At 59.3% G+C, this 18798-nt stretch overlaps 1 protein-coding gene across 1 annotated transcript; it reads left to right on the top strand.

The window, feature by feature from the left end:
- Nucleotides 1–11121: 11121 nt before the first annotated feature.
- Nucleotides 11122–17163, top strand: THY1 (Thy-1 cell surface antigen). The gene is made up of 4 exons (XM_068916896.1): nucleotides 11122–11238; nucleotides 13563–13644; nucleotides 13976–14311; nucleotides 15034–17163. The coding sequence occupies exons 2-4, from the start codon at nucleotides 13608–13610 to the stop codon at nucleotides 15144–15146; spliced, it is 486 nt and encodes a 161-aa protein (XP_068772997.1). The 5' UTR covers nucleotides 11122–11238; nucleotides 13563–13607; the 3' UTR covers nucleotides 15147–17163.
- The last annotated feature ends 1635 nt before the right edge of the window (nucleotides 17164–18798 follow it).

Below are 18798 nucleotides of genomic sequence, written 5' to 3'. Positions count from 1 at the left end.
CCCTCGCAGCTACCCCAGCTTCTCCCTCCAAAATCCTCCCCACCACCTCAATGTTACCTCCGCTGCTTCCCTTCCAAAAAGCTCATCTTGTCCCCCCTGCGTTATCTCACTGGCTCCCTCCAAAATACTCACCACGTTCCCTCCTCAGCTACCTCAGCTTTTCCTGCCAAAATCCTCACCCTCTCCCCTCGAAATCACCTCAGATTTTCCCTCCTAAACGCTCGCCCTCTCCCCTCGCAGCTACCCCAGCTTCTCCCTCCAAAATCCTCCCCACCACCTCAATGTTACCTCCGCTGCTTCCCTTCCAAAAAGCTCATCCTGTCCCCCCTGCGTTATCTCACTGGCTCCCTCCAAAATACTCACCACGTTCCCTCCTCAGCTACCTCAGCTTTTCCTGCCAAAATCCTCACCCTCTCCCCTCGAAATCACCTCAGATTTTCCCTCCTAAACGCTCGCCCTCTCCCCCCGCAGCTACCCCAGCTTTTCCCTCCAAAATCCTCACCTCGCCACCTCAGGGTTACCTCAGCTTTCCTTCCAAAATGCTCACTGCGTCCCCCCGAGTTACCTCACTAGCTCCTTCCAAAACACTCGCCACAGTCCCTCGATTTTACCTCAGCTTTTCCCGCCAAAATCCTCACCCTCTCCCCTCGAAATCACCTCAGATTTTCCCTCCTAAATGCTCACCCTTTCCCCTCACAGCTACCCCAGCTTTCCCCTCCAAAATCCTCTCCTCACCACCTCGATGTTACCTCAGCTTCCCTTCCAAAATCAGTGTCCCTCCGGAGTTACTTCACTAGCTCCCTCCAAAAAACCTCACCACGTTCCCTCGATTTTACCTCAGCTTTTCCCGCCAAAATCCTCGCCCTCTCCCCTCCAAGTTACCTCAGATTTTTCTAACCAAAATGAGCCTCCTGTCCCCTCCTCAGCTACCTCAGCTTTTCCGCCAAAATCCTCACCCTCTCCCCTCGAAATCACCTCAGATTTTCCCTCCTAAACGCTCGCCCTCTCCCCTCGCAGCTACCCCAGCTTTTCCCTCCAAAATCCTCACCTCGCCACCTCAGGGTTACCTCAGCTTTCCTTCCAAAAGGAAAGCTGCGTCCCCCCGAGTTACCTCACTAGCTCCTTCCAAAACACTCGCCACAGTCCCTCGATTTTACCTCAGCTTTTCCCGCCAAAATCCTCACCCTCTCCCCTCAAAATCTCCACAGATTTTCCCTCCTAAACGCTCACCCTTTCCCCTCACAGCTACCCCAGCTTTTCCCTACATAACCCTCACCTCGCCACCTCAGGGTTACCTCAGCTTTCCTACAAAACGATCGTGTGAGTTACCTCACTAGCTCCCACAAAAACCTCACCACGTTCCCTCGATTTTACCTCAGCTTTTCCCGCCAAAATCCTCGCCCTCTCCCCTCCAAGTTACCTCAGATTTTTCTAACCAAAATGAGCCTCCTGTCCCCTCCTCAGCTACCCCAGCTTTTCCCGCCAAAATCCTCACCCTCTCCCCTCGAAATCACCTCAGATTTTCCCTCCTAAACGCTCGCCCTCTCCCCTCGCAGCTACCCCAGCTTTTCCCTCCAAAATCCTCACCTTGCCACCTCAAGGTCACCTCCGCTGCTTTCCTTCCAAAAAGCTCATCGTGTCCTCCCTAAGTTACCTCACCAGCTCCCTCCCAAATACTGGTCACGTTCCTTCGATGTTACCTCAGCTTTTCCCTCAAAAATTCTGGCTCTAGCCCTATTCAGGTACCTCAGCATTTCCCTCCAAAGTGCTCCTCCTGTCCACTCCTGTCTGTGTTGTTCCCTCCAAATCGCTTAGCGGTCCCCACCGAGAGATCTCAGGTTTCTCGGCCTCCCGCCCCTAGGGGTCTCCTCAGTGTTGCCCCGCCATGCCCGCTCCAGCCCCCGACCCTCACTTTAGCCCGCGTTGCTGCGCGCCGGCTGGCGGCGACCGCGACCGGTGGCAGTGACGCCGCCCTCCCCGCCCTGACTGGGACTGCGCCTCAGCCGGCGCGAGCCCGCCTTAACTAGGGGCCCGCGCGCCCGCCCCTCACGGCAGCTGCACGGCGCGTGCCGACCGTTGGCGGCAGCCACGCGCCGAGCTGCGCCCAGGGCCCCGCCCCCACGGCGACCCGGGGCGGCCACAGCCCCTCCGGGGGGACTCGGGGCCCCCACGGCCCCTCTCGGGGGGGACCCGCGGCCCCCACGGCCCCTTGGAAACATCCAGGGCACCCACAGCCCCTCTCGGGAAACCCGGGACACCCACAGCCCCTGTCGGGGTGGCCGGTGGCACCCAGAGCCTGCGGGGTCACCTCACGTTTTCTACTTCAGCTAGATCCAGGAGAACAAGCAGAAAACACAGTGTAAATGGTTTTATTTTTAAATCACGCTTGATGTTTCTGTAAAAAGGAAAATATGAACCATAAAAAAACCAGAAATCACCAAGCCCCACACTCAGATCAATTCAGGTGAGGTAGTTGGGATGCAGCCCATCATTTCAACAGTTTATTTATAGCTCATTCTAATAAAAGTACAGCATGTTTGATAGGACCCTTCCCATGTGATTTTGACTTTTGTGTCGCTTGTTAAAACAATGTCCACAGCTACGTTACGAGCTGGAATTTCCCAAAGATAGAATTAATACCGTTCAGTTAATGGTGAGCCTCTAACAAGTAGTGGCAGGAGCAGGTTTCATGCAATGGTGGAAGGCACAGAGCTAATAACTTACCAGGAGGGACTTCTGGCCCTATTAATTCCATGTGCCTCTTCTGCTGATGAAAACAAAGACTCCTTCTGCACTAGCAGCCCGATACAAGAAACAGTCTGGTAATGTTACTGTTTTCCCAAAATACATGGAAAAGATGCAGAGCATTCACATTCATAAGCCTCGTTAGGACAGATCTGCCTTCCTGAGCCTCAAGTCTTCTACTCCAGAATCAGATACAGGTCTACCTTGAGAGAAAGCACCTTCTGCAGTGAATGCTAACATGCCATGTTATTTACTTATAAAAGTGGCACACCTTCCAGCCGAATGACATCGCAGTAGTCGTCTGTGAAGGACTGGGCAGGTGACGAGAGCGAGCACTTCCCCTCCGCCTTGCACAAGGATCCCTCTTGACCTCTCTGCAAATAGCCTACCAGCTAGCTGGTGCTGGTGAAGGGATTAAGGAAGGAGCACAGTCTGGAGTAGGATTAGGGAGTGCGAGAGGGAACGGGACTGGCATTTTGGCCCCTGAGCAGGGCTTCATTTGCTAAATCTTGATTTTAATATTGGCTGCCAGCGTTGCAGAGAAAGGAGTTGCTGGGGTTCAATAGCCTGGGCCTTTAACTGTGTTTCTCTTTCTTCCTCACCTGCATAGCATTGGCCTCCAGGGGAAGAGCGTTGCAGGAGCCTGCAGAGCTGGAGTTTTGCACCAGGTGCTTAGCAGCCCCCCGTGCACTAACGAGTACACCCCAGTCGCGCACCATAGCCAGGGGAGTCCTGTGCCATGTTGACTTCGTTTCCATGCGACACTTGCGCGTGCACTTCCCCTGTAGTGGACAATCTGGGGCATTTCCACAGCCAGAAGTTCAAGACCACCTTTCATCCAGAAACAGAATTAGAGCATAGCCAGCAAGCTATGCTTGCCAGCCTGCTCCCCCACTGAATAATCTGCCTCTCTGAAATGCTGCTCACTTCCCCCCTAACCCAGGTCATCTCATCCCACAGAAACCAAGGGAAATTTTACTAACGAGCTTTACGAGCGGGCTTCTCTCTTTGCTGGAGGAACCCTCTGGCTCAAGGCAGCTATACCAACACCACCCACTTGCACTGATCTTCCCAGAGCAGCCTTCTCCCATCCCAGCTCCTGCGGTGCATGTTTCCCCGCTGGATGCCTCCTGAGAGCGCGGAGACCTGTACCTGTTGCACGAGCGAAACCAAAGAAACAGGCCAGAGAGCCCAACGCAAGGCAAAGCCCCGCCCCCGCGTCCCGCCTGGCCCCGCCCCGGGCAGTAAAGCCCCGCCCCCAGCGGCACTGCCCTTAGCCCCACCCAAGAAAGGCGGAGCCTGCCCTCCCAGGGCCCCGCCTTCGGGCTGCAACGCTCCGCCCCGAGGAAAAGGTCCCGCCCCTAGCTCCGCCCCCAGACGTCAAGCCCCGCCCCCGAGCCCTGCCGCGGACCCCCCGCAGCCGCGCAGCAGCAGCGCCGCGCTCCTACCGCCAATCCTGGCCTTTTTCTACTTATTTCTGTATCTATTTATTTCCACTAATGCCACGTTGTTTCTATGCTTTTGTCAGCGGTTCAGTACCGGAGAGAAGAGCCTCTAAAAATGGTAGCTAGGCTTGTCTCACCTTCCGGTGTCTCTGCCTAGCTCAGAAAGATGAGGGCTTTGGATTAAACCAACCATTTTGTTAGGACAGCTTCTCCTGGGGAGGGTTTTTCGTGTCACCTGGGTTAGTAAATTGATGTCTGTTGCAATGCTGAAGTGCGACCTTAACCAACAGCAATCACTGCAGGATGGATGGCCCCGCCTAGCTCGGGCACGGTAACCGCAGTGCCTTTTTCCATGGGAGTCTTGCATCTGAAGTGCTCATTTCAAACTGTTCCATTTTAATGTATGTAGTTACAGAGCAGATAGCAATTATCAGCTGTGCTGTTGCTCCCGAAGGAAGCCCTCAAAGCGAAGTGGATGCTGAAAGGCATGTTCTGCTCTTTGTTGAGTATATTGATCTGCCAGGCTAAAATTAAAACAAGTATAAGGAAGGAAAGAGCTTGTTCAATGAGCCATGTTTTACAGAAAGCAGGAGCAGCTTGGAAAGGCTACGAGGTCAGGACGGTTGAATCAATCTTCTTTCCAAGACACAAATGAAACCTGTGTTTAAGGTTTGTCTTCCTAGGAGAATGGTGATGAAGTGGTGCAATAGTGAAACTTGGAGTCAAGAAAGGTTTTGCTGCCGCCTTAGGCTTGCAAATGACGAAGAACTCTCAACACAAAAGATAATCCTCAGTGCAAAAGATAATCCTTTAGATTTGACCATGGAGGAATTAAGGTTTATTGACATTTTTTCTGAAGAATTCAAAGACCATCCTGAAGTTAGTTTACTAAGTTTAAGGTTACTAACAGCATTGTCTGAATTAGACTTATGCTAAGCCTCTAACTAAGCTTTCCCAAAAGGTGCTTGTCATTGGTAACAAAGCTCTTTGAGCTCTTTCAGTAGAGAAAATTTTGTCAGAACAATACTTTCCGAGGATCACCGAGGACCAGTCACACAGTTTTTGAGAAGCCCACAAGAACGTGGGAATTCCAGCCTTTTCTGTAATATCATCCATCCGGTAAAACACAGGTCCTTTAGACACGGACACATCCACTCTGCTTTGTCACCCTAGAGGCCAAGCAGGATGGCTGCTGGCTAAGAAACAGGCCTGGCACCTCCTTCCACTCCTCTCTTTCTTGCTCCAGGGCTGAATTATGAAGGCTGTGCTGGTGCTGGCCAGCTGGACCGGAGCCCTGGCTGAGCATTGCTTTTTCCCTGTCAAGACCCCCACCATCAGGCAACTTTTGGCTCCTTGGAAGAGTCCGTCTTTGGTGCCCCAAGGGTGCAGGGAAGCCGGGGGAGGTCTCCACCCCAGCCATTGCATTAGAGGGCAAGAAGCTCATGCTGGGCCAAGGCTGGGGCCTGTTTCCTGCTCTGAATGGCAGTAGGATGGAAAAAGCCCAACACAGCAGTATTTTCAGGAATTCAGCTTGCTGCCTTGCAAAGTTGGAAACAATCTTCTCCTGTGCTATACCATAAATGAAGCAATTGCATCAGTGTTTGCTGGAGGGCTTCTAGCTGCCACCTTGGTGCTTGCGGTGATGAGTCAGTGAGCATACTGGAGAGTGCTGGTGGGTGCCTGGGTAACCCCTCGTAACGCGGCTCTGGGCTAATACTGCCTCATGCTGCAGTCACGGATCCAGCGCTCCCATCACGACCAAAATAAGCACTTTCCATAATCAAAATGTGACAAAAGACCATATGCGCAAAGAGTTGCAAAACCCCAGAAAAGGAAACACCCCGAAGGATGTGACACGGTGACAACGGACTGATTGCCCAAAGAAACCATGCTCTGGTTTCTGTAAGCTAGCCTAGTGTCCGTGCTTCTGTAAGTACTTGTGCACCTAGGTGTTAACCTTAGCTCCATATTGTTGGACACTTGGGTTTATTGTTGTTTTGACTCAAACCACAATATTTATTTGTCTTTATTATTATTATGTAATTTCACAGTAAACTAGTTAGTCTTAAAAGGCTAGTCTCAGTGCCTGTTGTCATATCGCAACTAAACTTTCCCTCCACCCCTCCACCGCTACAATCAAATTTTTTTTTCTCTTTGATCTTTATTTCTAGCCTTTTCCCCATGGCTTTGAGTTCCCCTTTTCAAAGCCCAGTGATTCTTTTTGGCTGCGCTGTCCTCATCAGCAATGCCTCTCCTAGAGGTCAGTATTTCAAATCAGAGGACTGGCCTGGATATAAAAAAAAGGAAGGAATTTCTGTAGTATGTGTTTTTCCTTGGAGAAATTTTGATGCCCAGAGCTATGAAATGACTCATTTCCTATCCCTAAAAGAGACCACAGAAGAGACGGGGATGGGGCGCTCAGGCCTCCCGGGTCTGCAGCAAAAGCTCAGGCAGATCAGGCTCCCCATCCTCCTTAGCAAACAGAGGCAGACAACAGCCGGTAAAAAGCTGCCTGGGCAAGGCTTCAAAATCTCCCTCCTCTCCAAACAACTTGGAATCGCCGAATGGCTAGACGCAGCCTCGGTCGGGCTGCATTGCCGGCTGCGGCTGCGGGGACGACGGTGCTTGTGGCTCGAGGCCGGGGAGATGGGCAGTGCCGAGGGCAGGGCCCCGTGCGGGCGCGGGGAGCCGTTCCCCGGCTCTGGTCGGACGGCACGATCATCCTCTCGGCCCAGGCGCGCCGGCAGGGCAGCCCTGGGGCACGCGGGGCGGCCGGTGTCGGCTGAGGAGGAGGCAGGGAGCCGGGGGGGATCTCCTGCTCGCCTGGCCTGCGTGCACGCTCCCATTGTCCCCGCTAACAATGGGGCGGATGAGCCAACGCTGGAGCCGATGACACAAGCCCAAGTGCGGGGAGCAGCTGGCGGGCTGCTAAAGGGAAGCACTGTGTGTGCTCTAGCCCTGTGCGCCCGGCCGGGGCCGGGCCTCCCTCTCCGAGCATCCGAGCTGTTGCCTGGGCCTGAAAGGGACAAAATTTCCTGCCTTTCTTTAACCCCTCTCTCTCCGGAGGGAGGAGGTTCCTGGCTGGCCTGGAGCGCAGAGGGTCCCTGCACCCCCGCGGGCAGCTGCTTCCAGTGGTGCCCCTCCTTTGGAAACGTCCATGGGAACCTGCATGGTGAGAGTTAAGCATCCTGGCCTGAGAGTTTCTTCATAAATAAGCAATGCTCATAAATTGCTTCCATTTCTCAAGGCCCAGCAGGTAGGAGGAGTTAATGCAGTGAAGCCATTTCCATCTTCTGCAGCTTGCATTATTCATCTCTCCAGCACCGAGGGCCAGGAGCAGAGAGGGGAAAGGGAGGCCAGGGGTGGTGGATGGGCAGATGCGGTGCCGCACTTTGAGCCCTTTCTTTGCCCAGCACCCTCCTAGAAGGCCCCTAGGAGCTTCCCTTCTCCCACTTCTGTGAATCCCCCCAAAACAAGAGGGTCTAAAGTTGCTCTGGGGATCAGCTGCCCATCCAGGACTGATAATGCTGCACTGATAATCCCCACTCTGGGGCACCCTTGCATGCCTGGGTTCAAGCACAGAGCCGGGCCTCGCTGCTCACCAGAGCACACCTGCAAATAGGCAGGAGAAGAGGGAAGGGAGATGTTGTTCCTGCTGGTAGGAGTGTCAGTGCAAGGGCTGGAGCTGATCCCTCACGGCCCTTCCCACTGCTGGATCGCTCTGTGTTAGACTGAGGTCTTCAGCCTCTGGGGCTTCTCTGTACCCAGCACACGGTCATAAAACAGACAGAGGCAACCAAGGAGGAGCTCTGCTCCCTGCAGGCAAACCACCCTGGCAGAGCTGGGGCCCTGTGCCAGCCAGCCATCTCCTTTGCTAGGCTAACGTGGCTGCCCTGAGCACCGCAGACCCCCGGCCTGCCCCTGTTTTTGGTGGCTGTACGCTGCAGGCAGGAAGGAAGGGAGCGGTCTCCTCCACCCCTGCTCCGTGCAGCGGTGCCGCAAAGCCCAAGGGCTACGTATCTGGGCCATGCTCCATATAGCATCCATGGGGCCTCGCTGGGCTCCCAGGGGCTGTTGTGTCTCTCCTTTCAAGGGCAAAGCTCTTCTGCAGCCTCCCCTTCTCGTCCCTCACAGATGGGGTGGGAAGTGGCTGGGTTTGGCTTAGCGCTGCGAGGGGCACGAGCCCTTCGCAGCCCTCCTGCCTGCTCGTGCTCGGGGGCTAGACCAGTAGCAATGATTCGCGGATGCCTTCACTCATCCCTCCATCCTGTAGCTCTCCAGCTGCTAATAGCCTCTGGGAAGATGCCAAGGGTCTCTCTGCCTGAAAGAGCTGCTTTCAGGGCCTGCTGGCGAGGCCCCCTATGTCGCCGCTCTCCAGCAGTTAGTGAGGGGGGAGCGAGCAGTTGCTGGTGGGGACAGGCTGCTGCGTGGGTGTCCTGCTGACATGTTTGGAGCGGGACCCACCACGTGTTGCCGTGCAGTGATTCATGAGCAGCAGGGAGAGGGAGAAAGACTCCCTTCTTCCCACATTTAGGGGCAGGATGAGGGCGGGAGAGGAATGTTCTTCTTAGGAAGGATGTGGACCCATGTCCCTCCTAGAAGAAGGGGGTCCCCTGCAGCTGGACCTCTCTGGGGCAAAGCCAGCTTTTAATGCCTGCTGCAGCACTACCAGATACCCGAGTCATGGTCCTCAGTGCCTGAACTGCCAGCCTTCCTGCTTCCTGCTGCAGCTGCTGGGAGCAATGATGCCCCCAACACAGCCCTGCAGAGCAGCAGGACTCCCTGCATGGCCAGGCCAAGCCAGGATCCACTCCGGAGAGCAGCTCGGGGCAGCTGGGCTGATCTGAGCTCCCAAGAGGGCTGTCTGTGCCCTGCCCCTGTTTGTCCGTCTGTCCTGATGCATCGACCCATGTCTGCCTATCTCTCCCAGAGCCTTGTGCCTGCCGGTGTCGGTTGGTCAGTCTGCACCACTGTGCCGCACTGTGCCGGTTTGTCAACCTCCCTGTTTGCGGTTGCTCCTGTCTATCCATCTTTCTACCTGCCACCTGCCACTGCACACACTGCCCTGCCTGCCTCCCCCCTCCATCTGTCTATCTGTCTGTCATGACTAGATTTTCTCCTCCACACTCTCTTCCTCTGCTTTGGAAGCAGTCTGGAGGGGACCTTCCTCCATCTCTGCATTAAGCGTGACCTGGGAGCTGGAGCTCTCTGGCTCATGGATGGCAGCCAGGCTGCATCTGCAGTGAGGCTCCATCCAGCCGGGAGAACTTCCGCAAGGAGCCTCCTGCAAATACCTAGGCAGGAAGCTGGCTGCCAGCGCTGCCCAGAAACTGCACAATCACGCCTGCCTCCACAGCACCACCAGCCAGAGATTTAAAGGGAGCTGCAATCATTTGCAATGGGCCTTGGGCAACTGCATGCTTTCAAAAGCCTGCCCTTCCAGCTTGAATTCCCTTGTTGCCTACCCTCACATAGCTGGGGGCTGTGGAGGAGACGCAGCTCACAGATATGTGTGGCTGAGTGAGTGGCTGTGGACACATGTATGTGCACATTGTTATATGCTATGTTTGGATGCAGACCTGCTTGTCTTTTTTGGAACCGTGGCAACATGGCAACATGCATGAGGTGCCTGCGTGCTTGTGTTGCCTTGCAAAGTCATGTTAGTGGTGGCTTTCCGTGTCGCTTTGCCACACGGATGGCAGTGTAAATGCTGTTGTTAGCCAGCTGTCAGTCTGTGCCATCCACAGTCAGCAGTGTAGTCATGTGCAGGTAGTACAGCTGCATTTAATGACCACAGTCTGGGTCCATTTGACATCCAGCTGCCACAACAGATAGGACCAGGCCTTTGCCCTCTTCATGGCAGCAAGCTGACCCCCTGGGAAGCCTGCTCTGCACTCCACAGGCATCACGAGACCCCCAACCAGCCTGTGTCTCAAGCCCCGTTTGGGGCAGCATGCCCACAGCCCACTTAGTGAGAGAGCAGCCAGAGCCAGGATTTATTGAGTTAGCAAAACTGCCCCTGCACAGCCAGCTTGCAAAACCTCAGGACTCGAATGACACCTGGGATCGGGTTCTGCTGGAGCAGAATATGACTTTTCCTATCAACTTTCACAGTGCCAGCCATTTTTGTGGAGCCTAGTCAGGGGGTGGGGGGTAGGAGGGGGCGGTGAAGGCAGGGCAGGCCATCCTGCATCCCTCTGCTCCTTCCTGGAGCGCCTCAGGGCCAAATCCTGGGGGAGATGAGCTGCCCTCCTCTCCTGCCATCTTTGCCTTGCCTAGGGGCAAGGAGGGGAGTCTTTTGCCAGGCTATCCTCTGAGGTTTTCCCGTGCAGAAGCGGCTCAGCTTTAGCCCCTTCCCCACCATGTGACTGATGATGGGAGCCTGTGAGGCACAAGCCCTCACTAAGGTCCTCACTGCCACCAGCGCTTGGCCTAAAACACGAGGCATGGAGCCATGGGCATCACGGACAGGGCTTCAGCTGCACGCTCTGCCGTTCCCTGCGTGGGGGGATCTTTGCTATATGACTCTTTGGTGAACGGGATGGAGAGCGGTCCAGCTGAGAGCCTGAGCCCTGCGCCTTTGGAGAGGGGGGCTGTGCCCCCCCACCCCTTCCCCAGCAAAGCCCAAGCCCGGCTCTTCTTTTCGCTGCCAAACCGCCCTCCTTCCTCTTGCTGGGGGAGGATGGCGGTGGGCAGCTCCCCCGCGCAGCACCACGTTCCCACGGCCACCGGCACCCGCCACCCTTCCCCGCCCAAAAACCCGGTGGGGGGCGGTGGGGGGGGGGGAGCGCTGCCTGCAGCCGGCAGGGACTTGGGGGGGGGGGGTGCGGCGGAGGGAGGCGGGGACCCCCCCCACTCCCCCCCCCAAAACACCGCAGGGCCGGGGGCCGAGCCAGCGTGACGCCGCCCGCCGCTGATTTGCTACCGCCGCCCGGCCGGCCCGGCCCAAACTGCGGGAGCTCCGCGCCGCGCCGCCCACAGCGCCGCCGGGCAGCACCGGACAGCGCCGGGCCAGCGGCGGACAGCAGCGCCGCGGCCGCCCCGACAGGTAGGAGCGGGGCCGCGGCGAGCGGCCACCTGCTGGCCCCGCGTCGGGCGTCCCAGGGCCACGGCGGAGCGAGGCGCTGCCGTCCCCGCGGGTGGGTTTCGGCGGGGGAGGCGGGGGGACGGCACGGCGGTCACGGAGGGAGATGCTGCCCGGTTTTTCTCGCTGCGGGGATCGGGATTGCGGCGTGCCTCCGCGGGCGCGCCCGTGTGCGGGCCTCCGCGCCCGCCCGCCCGCGCCTCCCACGCCCCCCACTGCCGCACCCCGCTCCGCTCCCCCCAAAGCGGGGCACCTCCCGCACAGACCCCTCCGGCCCCCTGCGTGCACCAGGGGCAGGTGCCGCCTGCCCCGCTCTCCCTGCATGCACACATGCATGCAGGCGCACAGCAGCCCCCCTCCAAATGTGGCAGACGCCCCCCCCTTTTTTGCTAGCAGCCACTCCCCAGCAGAGCCAGGGAGACTTCATTTCTCTCATCCCATCCATCTGCCTTCCTTTTTCCCTGGCTTTCCCACCCTCCGCCATCCCCAGCAGCCCGTTGTGACCCTGAGCTCCTCAGGGTGGCAAGCACGGAGGTGCCGCTGCAGAGAGGCTGCAGGCAGGTGATGGAGCCCATGGTGCAGAGCTTTGCTCTGTGAGGACAGGAGCAGCTCCGATGTGGCCGTCCCTGTGAGTCCTGTCCCCGTGGAAAGCCCAGGGGTAGTGCGAGAGCGAGGGCTACCTGGCTAACCCTGCTCCTGTTATCTGTGCTAAGAGGAGAAGAGGAGTACAAGGGACCGAAGGGCCCAAGGGCACAAAGTCTAGAAGGTCTAATTCCTTTTGTGTGTAGATGGGAGGAAATCCCCCTCTCCAGGAGCTCATTTGCATGGATTTTTCTGGAGAAAAAGCTGGTTGTGACCTAGAGGGTGTCCCAGGTTGTCCAAGGAGATATGGGTTGGAGCTGAGAAATGTTAACGCAAGGGGCCAGGACCAGTTTCTAGGAATGTGAAGGAGACTCAGATAGTCTGCTCCCTCATGTCCTTGTCCTCCATACAAAACCTCTTGCTCATCAAGACTGAGTAGAAAGCAATTTTTCTTCCTGGCCTGGGTTTGGGTTGTGGATTTAGAGATCCTTTACAGCTTCACAGTGAGCAAATGGGTTTGGTATTTCCTGCTCAAATGTTACACAAAAAACCCCAAAAAATGTAAAATAGAAAAATCCAGCTGACTGCAGTACAGACAGTTCCCAGCTCTTCCCTGGATGCTTAGTCAGGTTCAGATGGGCAAACTGGGTATCTGTCCTCCCCTCTGCTTGCCTTGGCTTCCAAAGGGCTAGACCCTGGCACGCGTCCCCCAGCCTGGAGGACCGACTGGAGGCCATTCGGTGTGTCCTTTAGCCGCAGTTTTGGCTTCACTGCTCCCCCACCCTGTCCCTCCGCCCCGCATGTCTGCACTGGACTCCCTGTGCGGTTGCTTGGCTGGGCTGCAAACCTTGAACTGATTCCTCTCAGCCGGTTTAGGCTGTCAGCAGGCCTGGGGTTTTGACGGTAAATCCGTGGGCGCCTTACCAATGCAGACCGCAAGGCAGCCTGGAGAGAAATGGGCTCCAGACCAGGGATGCAGAGGGGGGACTCTCCCACCCCAAAACCCTTCCTCCCCACGGCTTGGCAAGCTTAGCTCAGCCCCTGGAGACTTGGTGCCATCCTTTGGCAATCTCGGCTCCCTGTCTGGCTGCCTCGTCCCTCCTTCTGGCTGCTCTTGGCCCATTTCCCTCACTGCATTGCAATGAGTCATCTTTGCTGAGCTCACCCGCTGGTGCTGCGGGGTGGGGGGGGACTGGCAGGCCTGGCCACCCACCGGCGCGGAGGGAGGGTCCCTCACCTGGCACCGCGCCGGCTGCAAGCCGCGGCGGTCTGGCCATGATGTGCAGGCCCAGGGACACTCCCTGGTTTCTCCTCCCCATCCCTCGGCCGCGGGGCAGCGGGAGGGGAGGGCTGCAGGCACAAACCTCGCTGCAGGCGGCTGCAGGTCTGTGCCGTGCTAATTTAATGACTGGTGTGTGGGATCCAGACAGGGAAAAGACAGCATGGCTGGCATTGCCTGAGGATATGAAAAGCTGATGGGAGCCAGACACTGATTGCCCTGTTCCCTAGCTCCTTGGCAGGGCCAGCCTGTCTCTGTTCAGCAGATCAGATACCATGACGAGGAGCAGGCTATGCACCAGCGTTTGTGCGGGAAGACGCTATCTGCCCATCCTTGCCATGTGTGTCTGTTCATGCGTGACTGTGCACTCACATCTGCGCACCGGGGAGATGGTCCCGGCTAACTGCCTCCCTCTCTCCCTGCCCAGGCTCCCCTCTCACCGACAGCTGCCTGCGGGCACCTCGGCGGAGAGATGAACCCCACCGTTGGCATCGCTGTCTTCCTGACAGGTATGGCCAGCAGGCGACAGATCCCCTCCCTGCCATCTAGCGACCTCAAGCCTGACCAGCCAGACACAGGCAGCAGCTCTCAGAGCCAGGGGGAGCAGGGCTCTGGTGTCCCCCATGCAGTGTGGACACCAGCGACCTGCACACATGGGTCCAGGACCTGCAAATGGAGCATGCTGGTGTGGGGAGGGCTCGGGGCATGAGGTTTCTGGGGAAGGGGCAGCCTGGCTCAGCTCTCTCCAGGGTGTTATTCAGCAACTAGGAGGGCTGGGAGGGTGCATGGGTATCCCCAGTGCTCATCACTCCCCGTCTGACCCCCGCTTGCCTCTCCAAGTCCTGCAGGCCACCCACTGCCAGATGATCAAGGACTTGAGTGCCTGCCTGTTGGGGCAGAGCCTGCGGGTGGACTGCCGTTATGAGAACAAGACCAGCAATCCCCTGACCTACGAGTTCAGCATCACCAAGGACAACAGGAAGCACGTCATCCACAGCACCATAAGCGTCTCCGAGAACGCCTACCGGAACCGGGCCAACGTCACCATGCACAAGAACCTGGTGTGCCTCTACCTGCAGAGCTTCACCACCAGCGACGAGGGTGTCTACATGTGCGAGCTGAAGGCCACCAACGACTACACCGGCAACCAGATAAAGAACATCACTGTCATCAAAGGTGAGTTTGGCAGTGGTGCTTGTCCTCCGGTTCCCGTTCAGCCCCTCCTTCCCACCTGCCCCTTAGGTAGGCAAGGGCAGCAATGAAATCCATGACCCTGTATGATGTCCCCAAATCCTTCTGGAGCCCTGCCAATGTTTCCAAGCCTTACGCACCCATCTTCAGGAGAGCAGAGCAGTCAGCCCCACAGATGGCCTCGCTCTGCCCCATTTCAATGTGCTAAGTCCCCCTCTCCTGGGCCCCAGCCCCAGCACTCGGTGCCAGACAGGCCAAACCAGGCAGCAAACTGGGTGGCCTTTCATAGGTGATGCTTCATAGTCAGTGCCACTAGCCAGGGCCAGGTACACTGGGGAAGGACACAAGAGGCACGTGGTCTCCAGTGGGAATGCAGAGGGGACTTTCCATACTTATTTCCCCCAGGAACAGTCCTCCAGTTGCAAAGCCCCTTGTCTCACCTGATGCCTGTCCCCTTGTCAACATGGTCAGGCAGAGGCAGGGCTTGATGTTTCCCAGGGGTCTTCATGCCCCCCAAAGCTTTCCATAGGCACAAGGTGGGAGGGGAAACTGAGGGCAGTGGGCCAGGATAGGACTTGCTGCATGTCTGCAGCAGAGACCAGGCAAGAAGCTGAGCGCCAGCATCCTTTGAAACATCCAGCCTGATGCCTGTTGCAGGAGGATCTCATTGCACCTCCTCTCTCCCTCCCCGTTTCCCCTCCTCACAGACAAACTGGAGAAATGCGCCGGCTTCAGCCTCTTGATCCAGAACACTTCGTGGCTCCTGCTGCTTCTCCTTTCCCTGCCTCTCCTGCAAGCCGTGGACTTCGTGTCCCTGTGAAAGGAAAAGCACGCACACTCGCACACACACATACACACAGTGCCCCCCCCCCCCAGCAAACCCGCTCCCCCCGACTCCTGCTGGAACGTGGCCCTTGGAAAGAGAAGCTGAACGATTTGAAACGAATGCAATCTCTATGCTATCTCTATATAGCCGTATATGTAACGCTAACCCCTGTCCTGTGCTGAGACCTGCCATCACACGCACCCACGCCCCCGGCACTGCCCCGCGCCCAAGCATGGTGGCTCTGCTAGGCAGCGCTTGCTTCTCCCATCGCACCTCCCTGTTTGGCAGGCCGGCTGGTGTGCTCACGCTGGGGGCGCCAGCCCCGCAGAGCCAGCTTCTCCCATCCCTTTAACTGCCATTTTTTACCTGTTTCCAACTGGGGAAAGACAGCTGGACTAACAGGTAAGAGAGAGAGAGGACGTGAGGGTGTGCAGAGGGGTGTCCGGGCTGGGCGCAGTGACCGCAGCCCCCGGAGGAGCCGGGGCTGCTGGGGCTCCCGACCTGCCCTGGCCACTAGCGAAGTGACTGGGTGATTTCTCAGCCTGCTGCCTCAGCCCCGAGTCACCCCCAGGTGCCAGGGGAAAGCTGAGGCTGGGAGAGGGCAGCAGGGGAGTCCTGCCTCCGAGCCAGCAGGGAAAGGAGAAAGGGTGCAGGGGAAGGGTGCCGCGGCCGGCAGGAGGGAGGGAAGCAGGTCTGGGAGAGCCGCACCAAAGGCAGCTGCCTCCTCAGGGCTCTTTTGGGGCCCTGGGAGGGGTCTCACGGCACACTTGCTTTGGATATGAGTTTTTCCTAACCTGTTTCTTTTTCTACTGAGCTGGAAGTGAGGCCTCCAGGCATCATCTGGTACTATGGGGCTGTCCGAGCCCAAGACATCCACCATTTGCTCTCCCTGGGGACCAGTCCTTAGCTGTGACGAGAGAATTGCTGCCAGCACCAGCTTGCAGTGGAGGCGAGCAGACCTTCTCCGAGCTAGCGGCGGCCTGGCCCTCGCTCCCCGCAGAGGCCGACGGCGCTGCCTGCGCCCGGGCTGCCCTGCCCCGAGGTCCTGGGGCTGCGCCAGGCCAGGCGGGTGGCATGGAGGGGGCTCCCCTGAGGGACCCCGACCCCCAGGTCTCCGCGGGGAGCTGGTCCTCTACCCTTCTCTGCATGTCTCCCCATCCTGCCTGAGGGGACCGTAGGAAACGGCTGAAGGTCCTAATCCCTCCTCCGTGCACACATCCCCGGCCTGGCCCCGGGCTCCCTCAGGGGAGGCTCAGCAGCCTTCCTCCAGGGCAGTCTTCCTCCGGGGTCCAGCCACGCCAGGCGCTGCGAGAAGCCCACGTGCCCCCTCCCTTCTCCGCCCCCCGCTCCCTCCCTCTCCTTGGGCATTTCCCCTGTGCCCACTGAAGAGCAGAAAAGGGCTTAAGGGCAGCCCAGCTTTTGGCCACCGCTTGAGCGAGGCCAGGACGTTCCCGAGAGCGGGGCAGGGAGAGGAGAGCAGCCCTGGGCCCGGCGATGCGGAGGGACAGCGCGGTGGCACCCTCGCGCAGCAGAGGGACGGGTCCCGGGGCAGAGGGAGGTGCGGGCGCCCGGAGCTGGGGTCGGGCAGCGTGAGCCCCGGCCCCCGGCCACCTTTCCCTGCGGCCCAGGCCACGCCGACATAGCGGAGAGCAATTCACAGTGGCTGGCGATCGCTCCTGGCTTTGCCCTGGGCACGGCGAGCTGCCCCCTTGCCCGGTCCCCGGTCCCCTGCCTGCTTGCTTGCCGCGTGGTGCCGCCGGGCTCGCTGGTGAGCGCCGCGGCAGGCGCCGAGCCCAGCCCACAGCGCGCCGGTGCATCTCCAGGCTCATTTCTTCTGTGAGCATCTGTAGTTGTTCCCACAGCTTGTCCTAAAAGACACTTTGTTAAAGGGCAGGGGGTGGAGTGGGGAGGGGGGGGAAAGAGAAACCCCTACCAGAAGCAACAACAAGAAAACCCATCCTTCAAGAGTTTCCCTCTGTCTGCACAATAAAACCCTAGGTCGTGTGCCGGAGCCGCGTGTCTGTGGGGTGCAGGGAGGGAGGGAAGGGGCAGCTCGTGCTCGCAGGCGGGGGGCGGGTTGGGGGGGGGGTCCTGGCCCCGGGACCTCCACAGCCCAAACCCCGTGGGCAAGAAGTGGGGTCAGCACCAGCCTTGCCTCCCCCGGGGAGGGCGACCTGCCCGCAGCGGGGCCCCCAGCGCCCTGGTCCGGGCTCCGGGCCCCATTGTGAGCTCGGGGCCGGGGCTCCGGCGCTCAGCGCCGCCGGGACACGGGCGAAGCGGGGTAGGTCCGGCTGGGCACCCCGGGGCTGCGTCATCCTCCCGGGCCGGGTCCGAGGGGGCCTCTCCATCCCGTCCGCCCAGGGCTGCAAAGCAGGGTGGGGGCCAGCCCTCGGGGCACGTCCTCCGGGGAGGGAACGGCTGGCGCCGAGGCCGCCGGCGCGCGTGGGAGGGCGGCGGGGCGTGCACGCGCGTCCCAGAGGTGCCGGCCCCGGGGCGGCGCGCGCGTCACGCCAGGGTCCCCCACCTGCGTGCCTGCTGACGCGCTCTGCCCACGGTGCCTGGCACCCTCCGAAGGAGCCGGGCAGCAGCGGCGTAGCGCTCCCCGCTCCGGGTCGAGGTGCTGCCCGGTTGGGCCGAGAAACACGCTTGGGAAATACAGTTTGGGAGCAGGGCCCTGCCACCAGCCCCTAGTACGGCCGGGGAGCCCGTAGCAGCCTCCCGGCGTCATGCCCCGGCCCCGACGCTTCCCTGGGGCGGCCAGGAGGGAGGAACACGCCAGCGTGATTGCATCCCGCCTCATCATCCGCAGCAGGTGCTCACTGAGTCACCCCGGCCCACCGGGGTGCGGGCGCGTGGGGCGCCCCACGCCGCCCTGGGCACGCCGGGCTTGGGGCGCAGGGCCAGGGCCAGGTGCCCCCCCCACCGCCGGGTCCCCCCGCTCCCGCCTTTACTGTGGGCCTGGGGGAGGCTCTTCTCCCCACTGCTTGCCCCAAGAGGAGCAAAACCCAGAACATCTCCTCCCATCACCTTGCTGCTCTGCTCCAGACCCCCCCCCGGCAGCCAGGGGCACCCCTCTTCCTTCTCTGCCCCTCCTTTCTCCCCTGGAGCTCCCCTCCCTCCCCAAACCTCTCCCCACACTCACCCCCAGGCGTCCTGCCCCGTTTCTGCAGCCCTCCTCGCCCCTGCCCCAGCTCCCCTCTTGGCCTCCCCTGCTAGCAGCCCCTTGCCGTGGGCCACCAGCCCCCCCGGGCTCACGTCCCCTTTAAGCCTTCCCGAAGCTGGAATGCGAGAGGAGCATTTCGGCGCCCTGTGAGGTCAGATAAAGACACTATATTTATCTAGCCGGTAACCTGAGCCGTGAATTTCTGCCGTGGCGTTTTTACGCGGCCTCGCGGCCCTCCGGCACAGCCCCCTCGGGCCACTTCGCCCAGCGCCTGGAGGGTGGAGGAGCCGAGCTGCGGGGCGGCCCGTCCGCCTGCAAACAGGTCGGGCGCTGCCGGCCCCCTCTGCATCGCTTGCTCTGCTCCGGCCCCAGAGGAAGCGCCCGGGGAGGCAGGATCGGCTCCCCCCGCCGAGCCCCGCGGGCCGTACCCCACGACCGGCCGCTTGCCCGCAGCCATGCCGGCACAGCCCCCGTGAGCAGCCG

Source organism: Struthio camelus, chromosome 22, assembly GCF_040807025.1.
Source record: "Struthio camelus isolate bStrCam1 chromosome 22, bStrCam1.hap1, whole genome shotgun sequence".
NCBI classification, from domain to species: domain Eukaryota; kingdom Metazoa; phylum Chordata; class Aves; order Struthioniformes; family Struthionidae; genus Struthio; species Struthio camelus.
This window is presented reverse-complemented; position numbering and strand designations above follow the sequence as displayed.

What these genes read in the sequence shown, in the direction of transcription:
- THY1 (XM_068916896.1), top strand. Translation starts at nt 13,608, where the DNA reads ATGAACCCCACCGTTGGCATCGCTGTCTTCCTGACAG. An exon ending in CATCGCTGTCTTCCTGACAG is followed by an intron (nt 13,645 to 13,975) that starts GTATGGCCAGCA and finishes TGCCTCTCCAAG; the next exon opens with TCCTGCAGGCCACCCACTGC. An exon ending in GAACATCACTGTCATCAAAG is followed by an intron (nt 14,312 to 15,033) that starts GTGAGTTTGGCA and finishes CCCTCCTCACAG; the next exon opens with ACAAACTGGAGAAATGCGCC.